This window comes from Emydura macquarii, unplaced genomic scaffold (assembly GCF_026122565.2).
Source record: "Emydura macquarii macquarii isolate MOO-44397 ecotype Brisbane River unplaced genomic scaffold, CSIRO-AGI_Emac_v2 contig_1390, whole genome shotgun sequence".
Classification (NCBI taxonomy): domain Eukaryota; kingdom Metazoa; phylum Chordata; order Testudines; family Chelidae; genus Emydura; species Emydura macquarii.
Genome location: NW_027131527.1, coordinates 35,084 through 47,141, shown reverse-complemented (window position 1 = coordinate 47,141; position 12,058 = coordinate 35,084). Strand labels below are relative to the sequence as shown.

At 41.3% G+C, this 12,058-nt stretch overlaps 1 protein-coding gene across 1 annotated transcript; it reads left to right on the top strand.

Annotated features, from left to right (window-relative positions):
• Nucleotides 1–744: 744 nt before the first annotated feature.
• On the top strand, nucleotides 745–11,819 carry LOC137155984 (uncharacterized). Its single transcript, XM_067552449.1, has 6 exons — nucleotides 745–900; nucleotides 1,858–1,925; nucleotides 3,651–3,765; nucleotides 5,696–5,808; nucleotides 6,608–6,722; nucleotides 9,202–11,819. Exons 1-6 carry the CDS (start codon nucleotides 822–824, stop codon nucleotides 9,390–9,392), a joined length of 681 nt encoding a protein of 226 aa, XP_067408550.1. The 5' UTR covers nucleotides 745–821; the 3' UTR covers nucleotides 9,393–11,819.
• Nucleotides 11,820–12,058: the final 239 nt, after the last annotated feature.

The window sequence follows — 12,058 nt, the reverse complement described above, 5'->3', positions numbered from 1 at the left end:
AATAGCAAATAGTCAAAGCGAGCAATTTGTGACCAAACTTTAGGCTGAAAACTGTCTGAACTACTGTATTAGGCAAAAATTGATCAGTAAATAGCAGTAATCAGGATTAATCTGTGAATGATTCCCAGAAAGAGGGTCTGGTTCTCCACTGTATAGCAATTTGTGTAGCCATTTACATAGGTGCAAAATGCTAACAAATCAGAATTCGGCACTTGCTTATACACTGGTAACATTTTAGAGCTGTTTTCCACTCACTTTGCACTGTTGTAGGTAGCTACCAAAAGTACAAAGCAGTGGAGACTCAGGCTCCAAAGGGTTAACTCTATGAATAATGCAACCCCCCCCCACACACACACACACAAGTGAGCTAACAGCAGTGTCATTACACCAGCTGTGAGTCTGGTGCATTTTCATTAAAGTGGGGAAACCTAGTAGTGGGCTAGCCACTTTTTTGAGATTTTTCTTTTTAAAGATGAAAGCTCAGGTAGCATTTGAAGCTTGGAAAATAATAAAAAATGATCAAGACGTTTACCGCAAACTAGTTAATTAGTCAAAGGGCTTCTCAGTCATGGCGCAATGGCAGGGAATGGGCTCCCATACCCAGTACATGTAAATAAACATCTTTTCTAAGTACATTCCTGGCAGGATTTCTAGTGGGTTCCCAGAAGCTTGGGTAATGTGCATACTCCATCAGATGGGGACACAGCTTTGGACAAAGCACAAGGTAAATAATCAGTGACCCAGTGCAAATACAGCCTTGTCAGTGGTTCCTGTGCCTCAGTTTTTGACTTCACAAGGAAAGAGTAACTATTACCTGATCTATGGTAGCAGAGATGAAGTACAACTCCCACCTGCTCTGGAGAATGCTCTTTTTCATCAGTGCGGCGTGGCTTATGACAGGTGAGTTATGACCAGTCTTTAATAATACCTTACAGAAAACACTTTTCAACCTAAAATAGGCCACTACTTCCACTTTCAGGCACCCAAATTGACCAGCTGGTGTTTAAAATGGGTATTTGAGCACCTCAGGCAGTTTGTTTGTATTTGAAAATTGAAGTCCTCAGATATCCAAGCTAGAATTTGAAGCATAATGGTTTGATCTTGTAAAAAAAAAAAAAAGAAAAGATCACTGCTCTTGTTCTTACTGTGCTCGTAGGTATTATTTATTTGATGCCCTTTGTCTGACAGGTAATATTTGTTTGTTTTAAACCTCCTATGGCTGCCTGACTTATTTTACGGAAGCAGCTGCCTTCCTCTCGAACTGATATGATACGGCACTGAAGTCAGGAGAGGGGTCCTAAATTGCTTGGTAGCTTAAACCACAGGAATGGACAATTTTGCTGCCTGTCTTGATTTATCCTTTTCTCCCTGTACTGCCAGCCAGGAGAGAGGGAATATAGGTTCTGGAAAGTGGCCTCATAGCAGACAGTGGCCTCATAGCTGACAGCTACTTCCCCGCCTTTGAGAAGTATACTCACATGCACACAGACACTCCTCCTGAGAGGCACTGTGAGGCAGTGTGCTGCTGTGGGTGTGGTGTGGATGCAGATACAGATAAAAGACAAAGTGTGATTCCCAATCCATACAAGGTGATTCTTGCGGATGTGGATCCACACTTTTGTATCAGCCTAGGGCTGTATTGATAGCATTCAGAGCAGATGTTAGTACCTGTGATCTGAATCTCTAAGGAGGAAAAAAATGTGCATTGTAATGGTAAATATAACAAGAATAATGTCCCCCCCGTCACCATTTTCTTAGTACTCCACTATGATCGTCCAATAGGCAAAGAAAAATTTACTTTGTTTGATTTTCAGAAACTTCAACATATCATACGCTGTCCTGTCCGTTTGTTTTTAGATTTTATTGAAGTTGGATCTGCCGATTGTAAAAATGCTAGCTTAAGTGATTTGAATCACCAGGTGAAGGTAAAGACCAGGTTTTATACACTCTGTGGTCTCATGAATGTATGTATGTATGTAGGGGGTGAGGAGTAATGAAGTTTCACATGTATAAAGAGTGATTTAAATTGTACAATAGTCTCCAACAGTTCCTTCTGGCTAGACCAAAAGGAAGAGGGTCCCTTTTAGTTTACAGGGTAGAACTTTTGCCTTCTGATCACACAGCTGGTAGTTTGCACCTCAGCTTTAAGACTCTACAAGAGAAGCATAAATGCAGCCATGCACTGAAGGACTGCTCATGGAATTGTGTCTCATCTTTGAAGGGACTAGCTACATTATGAAGAGCAAATCACTCAGTGAAGAAATGGTGGGGCTGGATGGAAGGACTCTGTGCAGAAGACTCCTGTCACATTGTGTGGAAAGGGATTAGAAGTGAAACAGAGGCAGAGAGAAGGAGGAGCTGGGATGGGGCAGATGGAGAAGCAAATACATTTGCTGTTCTGTCCACTCTCTCCTTAGAGAGGTGGCCCAACACAGGCCAGCTGCAGCTCTGAGGAGTGGTTCTGCTGATACACTGTGGACTACAACTTTGTATTCCTTCCACTCATGTCACCTGCAGCTCTCTTTGGTACCACAGTAGTCTTAGGGAATGTCTACACTGCAGTGATAACTGCCCTTGTGTCTACATCACAATAGCACTAACCCAGGGCTTGGACCTAGGGTCCTAGGACCCTGTAGGACTGGTGGGTCTGAGCTTGAGTTAAGCCAGGATGTAGGGTCTGAGCCCTATTGCTTTGCAGTGTAAATGCAGCCCTGCTTGACTTGGATCCTAGGAGTCTTTGGACGTATCACACAATTCCATGGGACAACTTTCTTAGTCCTCTCTATCTCAACAATCTGCAATCCACCCCACTGAAAGTAGAAGCCAGCCTTCCTTTGCAAATGGTAGCAGTTCAGCTCAGTGTTAATCCAGTCTCTCCTGATCACTGATCTGCAAGCATACTATCAGGGAGCCTCCTGAGTTCACAATGAAGAGCAAACCGATCAAGCCTTTTGCAAAGCTAGCTGTTGCCTGGTAATGTGTAGGGCAGGCAGTGACATTTTCCCACAATGCACCATGGACCTAGGGCTAGAGCAACCACATTTTGGGGTGGATGCTAGGGACTCTGGGATATAGTTATTTTGTCCTGGGTCTGCGCACTGCAATGTGGACACCAACCCTAGCTTTGAACACGGGTGAGAAAAGTCTTAACCGAGGGTTAAAATACAATGTAGACACTTAAGCCCAGATTCCCTAACACTGGTCAGCCAACTTGAGTCCCACTAACCCTGGGCTTACACTGCAGACATACGCTTAGAGTTTAGGCCATTAGGAAATCCAAGTGGTATTGGTCTAGCTGATAGAACCCAGATTTGGACTTACTTCTTTTCTTACATCTTTTGCAAATTCTGTATAATTTTGAGGGAGTCAGGTGTTGTGTGTGGTGGAAGTAGGGTTAATTGTGTTTAAAATCACTTTTAGTGCTGCTCCCTATACATATAATATAAATAAAACAACCAAGGTCAATATCCCAGAATTCACTGGCAATAACACACCAGTGTCTGATTTATTTATTCAGATTTGTTTAAAAGGACACAAATTTCAGGTTTAGATTGATTATTTTAGGAAAACTATATTTGTTAAGATAATGGAAAACGTTATGACATTCTATCAGCTAGACACAAACAATCCTTTCTTTCCTCCCTTCACAGAGGTTTTCTCAGTGCTTCCTTGAAATGCTTCCCGATGCTAACAGAACTGAAATCAATTCCCTGGCATGGTCATTGCAACAGGTACTCGATCGCCTAAGAGAGGTTCAAAGGAAAGGTGAGGAGCTTACCTTTTCCTGGAAAACCTCTTCATTTTTACCTGAAGGGGAATCAATGCTCAGAGTGTAACAAACAGAGACATTCTTTGGGCATCGTTAATGTTGGGCTTGAACCAAAATGTCAGCTCTTCCAAAAACCCTTCTCCTGCTCTTTGCTGGCTGACAAAATGAGAATTTATCAGATCTGAAGAGGAAGCATCAGGAAAAATTAATGATTAAGGCCCATCTCCTCAAAGGTATTTAAGCACTTAACTTCCATTGAGTTCAATGGAAGTTAGGGACCTAAATACTTTTGAAGACCTGGGCCTAAGAAACTTCACAGAGGTCTGTGCATCAGTCTGGCAAGCTAGAGGTACTGAACCAGTGATCCCACAGCAGCCCGTCCCTCGACATTAGACAAGCAAACTTAGATGTGGTGCTTAGATGTGTGCTTAGATGACATCACAGAGGTCTAGCCCTTGAAATCGGACCAGAACCCAGAGGCATACAGCCAGTAACCTCAGAGAGGCCCTTGCCTCAATTTCTACCCAAGAAGCAAGAGGTACTGAAATGGATTTGGAGAAGAATTGTCCAAGCTGTGAGTCCCCTAAGAGCCTCCCTTCTTCTACAGGTAGATCTTTTCACTTGCTGGTCTCCCTCCCCTTCATGGGGACAAAGGAGAAAAGGGAGATCCTGCCACTAGTTTCCCTAATCCCAGCAAGTGTAAAAGGGTTGGGTCCCATCAATTCTGTCTGCCTTCTAGACACTCCACAGTAGGCTGAGATGCAAAGGGCATCTGAGAGGCAAGAGATATTCTCCTACACAGCTCCACACACTGCGCACGTTTGTACATACATTCTTCTCTGGCTGGCTACGGGCCTGGTTGGGGACATGGATTCCTTCCAGATACATATATTTCTTGGGACCAATTCTCCTCTATGCCATGTTCAAACACACAAGATGATGCAATGATGTTTACTGAGCTTTTGGAAGCAGTACTGTCCATTTTCCCATCAAGTCTTTTCTTCACAATCTACATAAAATGGGAGGATATTAGTATTTGCAACTTTGCTTTAGATCAGAGGTTTTCCAATTTGAGATTATGACCCCAGTGTAAGTAGTAAAGAGTATTTTTCTGGAGATCACATTTTTTTACAGAATCCAAGAGTTTATGTCTACACTGGAACTGGAAGGTGTAATTTCCAGTTCAGGTAGACATACCCACATTAGTTCTGATCAACCTAGTATGCTAAAAATATAAATATAACCACGGTGGTGCAAATGATGAGAGGGGCTAGCTACCCTGAGTATGATCCTATCTGAAATCCAAGGTACATACTTGGCCAGCTAGCCAGTTCCACCTCTTGTGTTGCTTTGCCTACACTAGCCACATTAGCCAGTGCACTAGCTTGATTATAGTGTAAATATGTCTGCTTGAACTGGAAATTACCCCTCCAACTCCAGTGTAGACAAACTCTAAGATGTCATTAAAAACAAAATGTTTCTAGCCTTTGGTGTTATAAGAAATGTAAGTAGCTGCAGTAAGTTAGTTTATTGAATCATTAGCACTGGGGAAGGGCATATTTATCATATTTTCCCAAAAAAATGTGTAACAGAATTATTTTAAATGTAATATTTTAAAATTTATGTGCACTTAATTGTAAATGCCTACCTGAGCCACATACAAGATAGTGAACTTTTAAAACATAACAACTAGGGCTGGTTGAGAGTTTTCTATCAAAACTGTTTTTGATGAAAAATTGTGTTTTTGACATGACTTTTCTGTGAAAAAGTCTGTGCTCTGAGCTCTTGAGAGTGACATAGGGACAGGAGAATGGAAGAGAATGTGGCCCCTGAATTTGATTATTCTAGTTGAATTATGTGCAATTATGACTTATTTTGTAAGTTTGCATAATATCCAATATGCTGAATTATTTTCTCTTTCTAAAGATTGCAAGATCTTCATGTCAAATAATTGCTCTTTCCCAGAGGCCCCCAGAAATGGTGGTCTGGTGTGTGTCAGCACTGACAATATCCACTATTGCAAGCCAATGTGTAACCAGGTATTGTACACATTTTAGTTAGTATTATAGCGACTCAGTGCATTAATACACTAGCCTTTCTCTCCTGCAAGATGTGTGTTGAAATTCCATCTTATTGCTGCTCTCCTCTTCTCTTCTAGCACTTTCCTGCACCCATCGCAGACATACCTGAATGTCTCTATCACAGCGTAAAATTTGACGGCTGCCCATAGCCTAATCTTTGTATGAACTATATCCATATGTCACTGCAATTATTGTTGGTCTTGAGGAGAATGCTCCTTGCAAAACAGAATTGTGCTGTATTTTTTTTAGATCTGTCTGATGGAAGATTGCATTATGACTTCACATTATTCTTGGTTTTATTTATTGGACTGTAAACATCAGAGTCACCTCATTTGTTATCTCATAGAGTCCTGATACTTAACTTATTGTTTCCCCTGTTTTATCTCTAAGTCAATACTCCACAATTTAACACATTAAATCATGACTCAGTATTATTTCCTCCCAAGGTTTGTTATTCTATACCTGTCATCTGATTATATTTCCCTTTTACTTCATTAGTCATTGTTTCAGATCCTTTTAAATTCTTTCTTTTTGGCTTTTTTTAGGCTCCCTCTAATTTACTAATCAATATTCTAATTACTGATATATCACTGCACATATACATGAAAGAAAGCTTTGATTCTGCAAACATGCATAAATTTACTAACGCAAGTACTCTCACTGAAATTCAATGGATGAACTTTACAGTTTATTATACTCAACGTGATTCAGTGATGTAATCGAATTCACAGAATTTCTTTCATGTGTGTTACAAAAGGGTTATGACTTTGGATTTCTGAGACGAAGCAGAGTATATGAGAAGTGTGGAGCTTCTACTGGTTATTCCTGGACAACCCAGCTAGTTGGTGGAAACAGGCTGGCTGATTGTATCTGTGAGTATTTCTGAAACCTGTTATTATTTAAGAAAACTCCCAACACTCTAATAAGTAATTATTCCAATATGGGTAATAATACTGTTTTGTTTACTGCAAGTTTAGAAGTACTGTGAGTTTTAAACCCACTGTAAAGAAAAACTCGTGAGAATTTTTCTTTTTCAATTTTGATCAGTATTCATTTTTATTATGTAATAATCATCTTGGACAGTGTGGTACCTTTTATGACATTATATATGAACATATCTGCATTGTTTATGTGTGCTTGATTCTAACTTGATTGTGCTTGATGATCAGCGTGTGAATTCTAATATCTGTATATAGTGTATCCATACAAGAGGAAGATTAGGGAAAGTGTGGACCCCTTACAGAATGTGGGAGGCAACCTAGTGACAGAGGATGTGGAGAAAGCTGAGGTATTCAATGCCTTTTTTGCCTCTGTCTTCACAGACAAGGTCAGCTCCCAGACTACTGCATTGGGTGGCACAGAATGGGGAGGAGGTGAACATCCCTCAGTGCTGCAGGAACAGGTTCAGGACTATTTAGAAAGACTGGACATACACAAGTCTGTGGGGCCAAATGGAATGCATCCAAGGGTGCTGTGGGAGTTGGCTGATGTGATTTCAGAGCCATTGGCTAATATCTTTGAAAGCTCATGGCAATTAGGGGAGTCCCTGGTGATTGGAAAAAGGCAAATATAGTGCCCATCTTCAAGAAAGGGAGGAAAGAGGACCCAGGGAACTACAGACCAGTCAGCCTCACCTCAATCCCTGGAAAAATCATGGAGCAGGTCCTCAAGGAATCCATTTTAAGGCACTTGGAAGAGAGGAAGGTGATCAGGAACAGTCAACATGGATTCACCAAGGGCAAGTCATGCCTGACCAACCTGATTGCCTTCTATGAAGAGGTGACTGGCTCTGTGGATGTGGGGAAAGCGGTGGACGTGATCTACCTTGACTTTAGCAAAGCTTTTGATACAGTCTCCCACAGTATTTTTATCAGCAATTTTAAGAAGTATGGGTTGGATGAATGGTCTATGAAATGGATAGAGAGCTGGCTCAATGGGTAGTGATCAATGGCTCCATGTCTAACTGGCAGCTGGTCACAAGAAGAGTGCCCCAGGGGTCGGTCTTGGGGCCGGTTTTGTTCAGCATCTTCATTAACTAAATAGAGGATGGGGTAGATTGCAGCCTCAGCAAGTGTGCAGATGACACTAAGCCAGGGGGAGTGGTAGATACCCTGGAAGTTAGGGATAGGATACAGAGGGACCTAGACAAATTGGAGGATTGGGACAAAAGAAATCTGATGAGGTTCAACAAGGACAAGTGCAGAGTCCTGCACTTAGGATGGAAGAATCCCATGCACAGCTACAGACTGTGGACTGACGAGCTAGGCAGCAGTTCTGCAGAAAAGGACCTGGGGGTTACAGTGGCTAAGAAGCTGGCTATGAGTCAGCAGTATGCCCTGGTTGCCAAGAAGACTAACAGCATATTGGGCTGCATTAGTCGGAGAAATACCAACAGATCGAAGGAAGTGATTATTCTATTTGGCATTGGTGAGGCTGCATTTGGAGTATTGTCTCCAGTTTTGGGCCCCCCACTACAAAAAGGATGTGAAGAAATTGGAGAAAGTCCAGCAGAGGGCAACAAAAATGATTAGGGGGCTGCAGCACAAGACTTATGAGGAGAGGCTGAGGGAACTAGGCTTCTTTTGTCTGCAAAAGAGAAGAATGAGAGGGGATTTGATAGCAGCCTTTAACTACCTGAAAGGGGGTTCCAGGGAGGATGGAGCTAGGCTGTTCTCAGTGGTGGCAGTTGATAGAACAGGGAGCAATGGTCTCAAGTTGCATTGGGGGTGGTCTCGGTTCTAATTCTATATTGATTCTAATTGATTCTATATCAATTCCCGGAACAATATCAGTAGGAGGCATTGTTATTTATATTACAGTGGGGCCAAAAGAACTCAAAGTGAAATTGGAGACCTGTTGTGCAAGTCACTATAAGAGGCAATTCCTTCCCCAAAGAGTCTAAATAAATAAGATGGACAAAGGGGAGCACACAGAAAGCACTATTGTCCCCAATTTACAGATGAGAAACAGAGAGATAAAAGTGTCACCCACAAAGTCTGGGGGAGCGCTGGGAATTGAATACAGATTTTCTAACAGCCAGGTCAGTGCCTAGCCCACAAGGCCATCCTTCCTGTGTTTGGTGAAAGCTTTCCACTGTTGATTATGAAGAGTCCTTTCACTCTTACTTGAGCCGATTATGGGGCTCTGAGGCACAGTTTCCCAGATATTATCAGTCTGAAACAACCATTAGGGTAAAAAAGTGGAGCAGCTTCATTTCAGAAAGCAAATGCTATTCCTGAGCTTCATTAGGTAGAGGTAGACATAGTTTCATTAGGGCCACCACTCAAGCTCCCTTGTCATGCCTAATCCATTGGTTTCAGATTAGTAATTAATCTCCTTTTGTCTTTACAGCCTCACCAGTTGCCGTCAGTGGAGTCAAGTCTGCATACTTCCCCTCTCACATGAGCTGTCAAGAAACAATAGCCAATGCTGCTTCTGAAGTAGAGCAGATAGACATCTTCCTCAGAGAACTTGCTGAGGCTGAGACGGATATCTCTCATACACTTGAAGTGGCATTTGATTGTATATTGTGTGGTAACTAGGTCCATGGTTCAACAAACGTGTAGCACAGGCAGGAGGGTTACTATGTTTGTAGTATAATCAGTTCATATCAATCTAATGGGAGATTTCTCAGGTCAATGAATGTGGCATTTTTAGGAAGGGTTGACGAGCACATCCATCATTTGAACTAACTTCAACTCTTAGTTGCCTACAAATAGGCAGATTACATAGAAATCAGAGCTGAAGCTAAGACAGTATGGTCTGCCACCCAACATGTGTATCATGTGATAAAGTGGTCAATTATATATATTAAATTGCTATGCTTAATTGACAGCCTTGGAGACTGAAGTCTTCTCTTTATCTAGAGAACAGCTTGAGCATAAGTAGTGACAGCACAAATTTCCCCCATGCCAGTTTATCAATCCTGAGCTGAAAGGGCCTGGTCTCTGCTTTGGCTTGCTAACCTGGGTTCCAGTTAGGCAACGTTTTAATATGGAGGGCATTAGAGCACTAGACCACCCCTTAGAGGTATTTGCCCAACGTGTTCTTAAAAACCTCCAATGACGGGGTTTCCACCACCTCTCTTGGAAGCCTATTCCAGAATTTAACTACCTTATAGTTATAAAGTTTTTCCTAATATCTAACCTAAATTTTCCTTGCTGCTGCGTAAACCCATTACTTCTTGTTGTACCTTCAGTGGACATGGAGAATATATGATCACCATCCTCTTTATGGCAGTCCTTAACATATTTGAAGACTGTTATTAGGTGTGTCCCCACTTTCCCCCCACTGCAGTTTTTTAACTTTTCCTCAGAGGTCAGATTTTCTCAAACTTATCATTTTTGTTGCTCTTCTCTGGACTCTGTCCAGCTTGTCTACATCTTTCCTAAAGTGTGGCACCCATAACTGGACACAGTACTCCACCTGAGGCTCTTCCATTGCCAAGCAGAGTGCAACAGTTAACTCCTTCATCTTACATACAACATTCCTGTTAATACACCCCAAAATATTAGCTTTTTTCTCAACAGCATCACACTGTTGTCTCATTCAGTTTGTGATCTACTATAACCCACAGATCTTTTTCAGCAATACTACTGTCTAGCCAGTTATTCCCCATGTTGTAGTTGTGCCTTTGCTTTTTCCTTCCCAAGTGTAATACTTTGCACTTGTCTTTACTGAATTTCATCTTGCTGATTTCAGACCAATTCTCTAATTTGTCAAAGTAATTTTTAAATTAAATCTTGTGCTCTAAAGTGCTTGCAACCTCTCCCAGTTTGGTGTCCTTCACTTTAGTGGTCTCATGGGTTATTTTTGCCACTTATGTGATCCTGATTTTGTTATTTAAATTGTCTTTGCCTCATTAGTGGTCCCTGTTTTGCCACTTTAGTGGTCTCTTGGTTGACATGGGGGAGGTCTAGGTTAGATATTAGGAAAAAAATTTTCACTAGGAGGGTGGTGAAGCACTGGAATGGGTTACCTAGGGAGGTGGTGGAATCTCCATCTTTAGAGGCTTTTAAGCTGCGGCTTGACAAAGCGCTGGCTGGGATGATTTAACTGAGTTAGTCCTGCTTTGAGCAGGGGGTTGGACTAGATGATCTCCTGAGGTCCCTTCCAACTCTAATCCTTCTATGATTCTTCTATGACTTTTGCTACTTTAGTGCGGTGACTTCTGTCATTTTAGTGGCCTCTGGGATGACTTTTCCCACTTTGATGGTCCAAGTTTTGCCACTTAGACAACTAAAGGGATGGTTTTTGCCACTCAAGGAGTCCCATTTTTTCCACTGTAGAGGTCTCATAGGTGATTGCCAGTTAAGTGGTCCCGGAAGGTAATTTTTGCCACTTTAATTGTCCTAGATTTGCCACATTAGTGCTCACTCTGAGGTGACTTTTCCTACTTAAAATATCCCAACTCTGATACTTGAATAGTCTCAGTTTTGCCACATTAGTGGGGAGACTTTTGTCACTTAAGGGTTGACTTGCCACATAAGAGACAAAAACTGAGACCACTTAAGAGGCAAAAATCATTCCATTAAAGTCATAGTCAACTAAGAGACCACGTAAGTGTCTCAGTTTTGTCTTTTCAGTGTGGTGACTTTTGTCACTTAAGTGGCCTCAATTTTGCCACTTTGGGGGTGATTTTGGTATTTAAGTGGCAAAACTGGAATGAGTTCAATGGAAAAAGTTACCCCTGCAACCACTTAAATACCAAAATCACCTTACTAACGTGGCAAAATTGAGGCCACTTAAGTGGGAAAATCACTCCTGAGCCCTCTGAAAGTGCAAAACCCACTCCTAACCAAATGACAAAACAAAGGATATCTACCTAAAGATTTTGAAACAGCTTAGGTGTCAAATCTAAGACCACTTAGTGAATACTGAATGTTAGCACTGAGATATTAATTACATTTTTAAAATAGACAATTTTTAAAAAGGACATTTTATTAAAATTCTATATTTTATTAATAAGATATTAACTGTTCCTTTTAGGAATCTATTCTCCTCTCTGTGTGTAAAATAAGTGGGTCATGATTAATATTCTGGTTTACAAATAGAGTACAAAAAAACCTGAAAAATGTTTCAAAATGACTGTACGCCATAGAAAAGTGAGGGTGTAACAGTACCTGGATATAAACAACAATGGTATAAACTTATAGCAAATATGATAACTGAAAGCTTGGAAATTTTGCATTAACAGTTTACTTTGAGA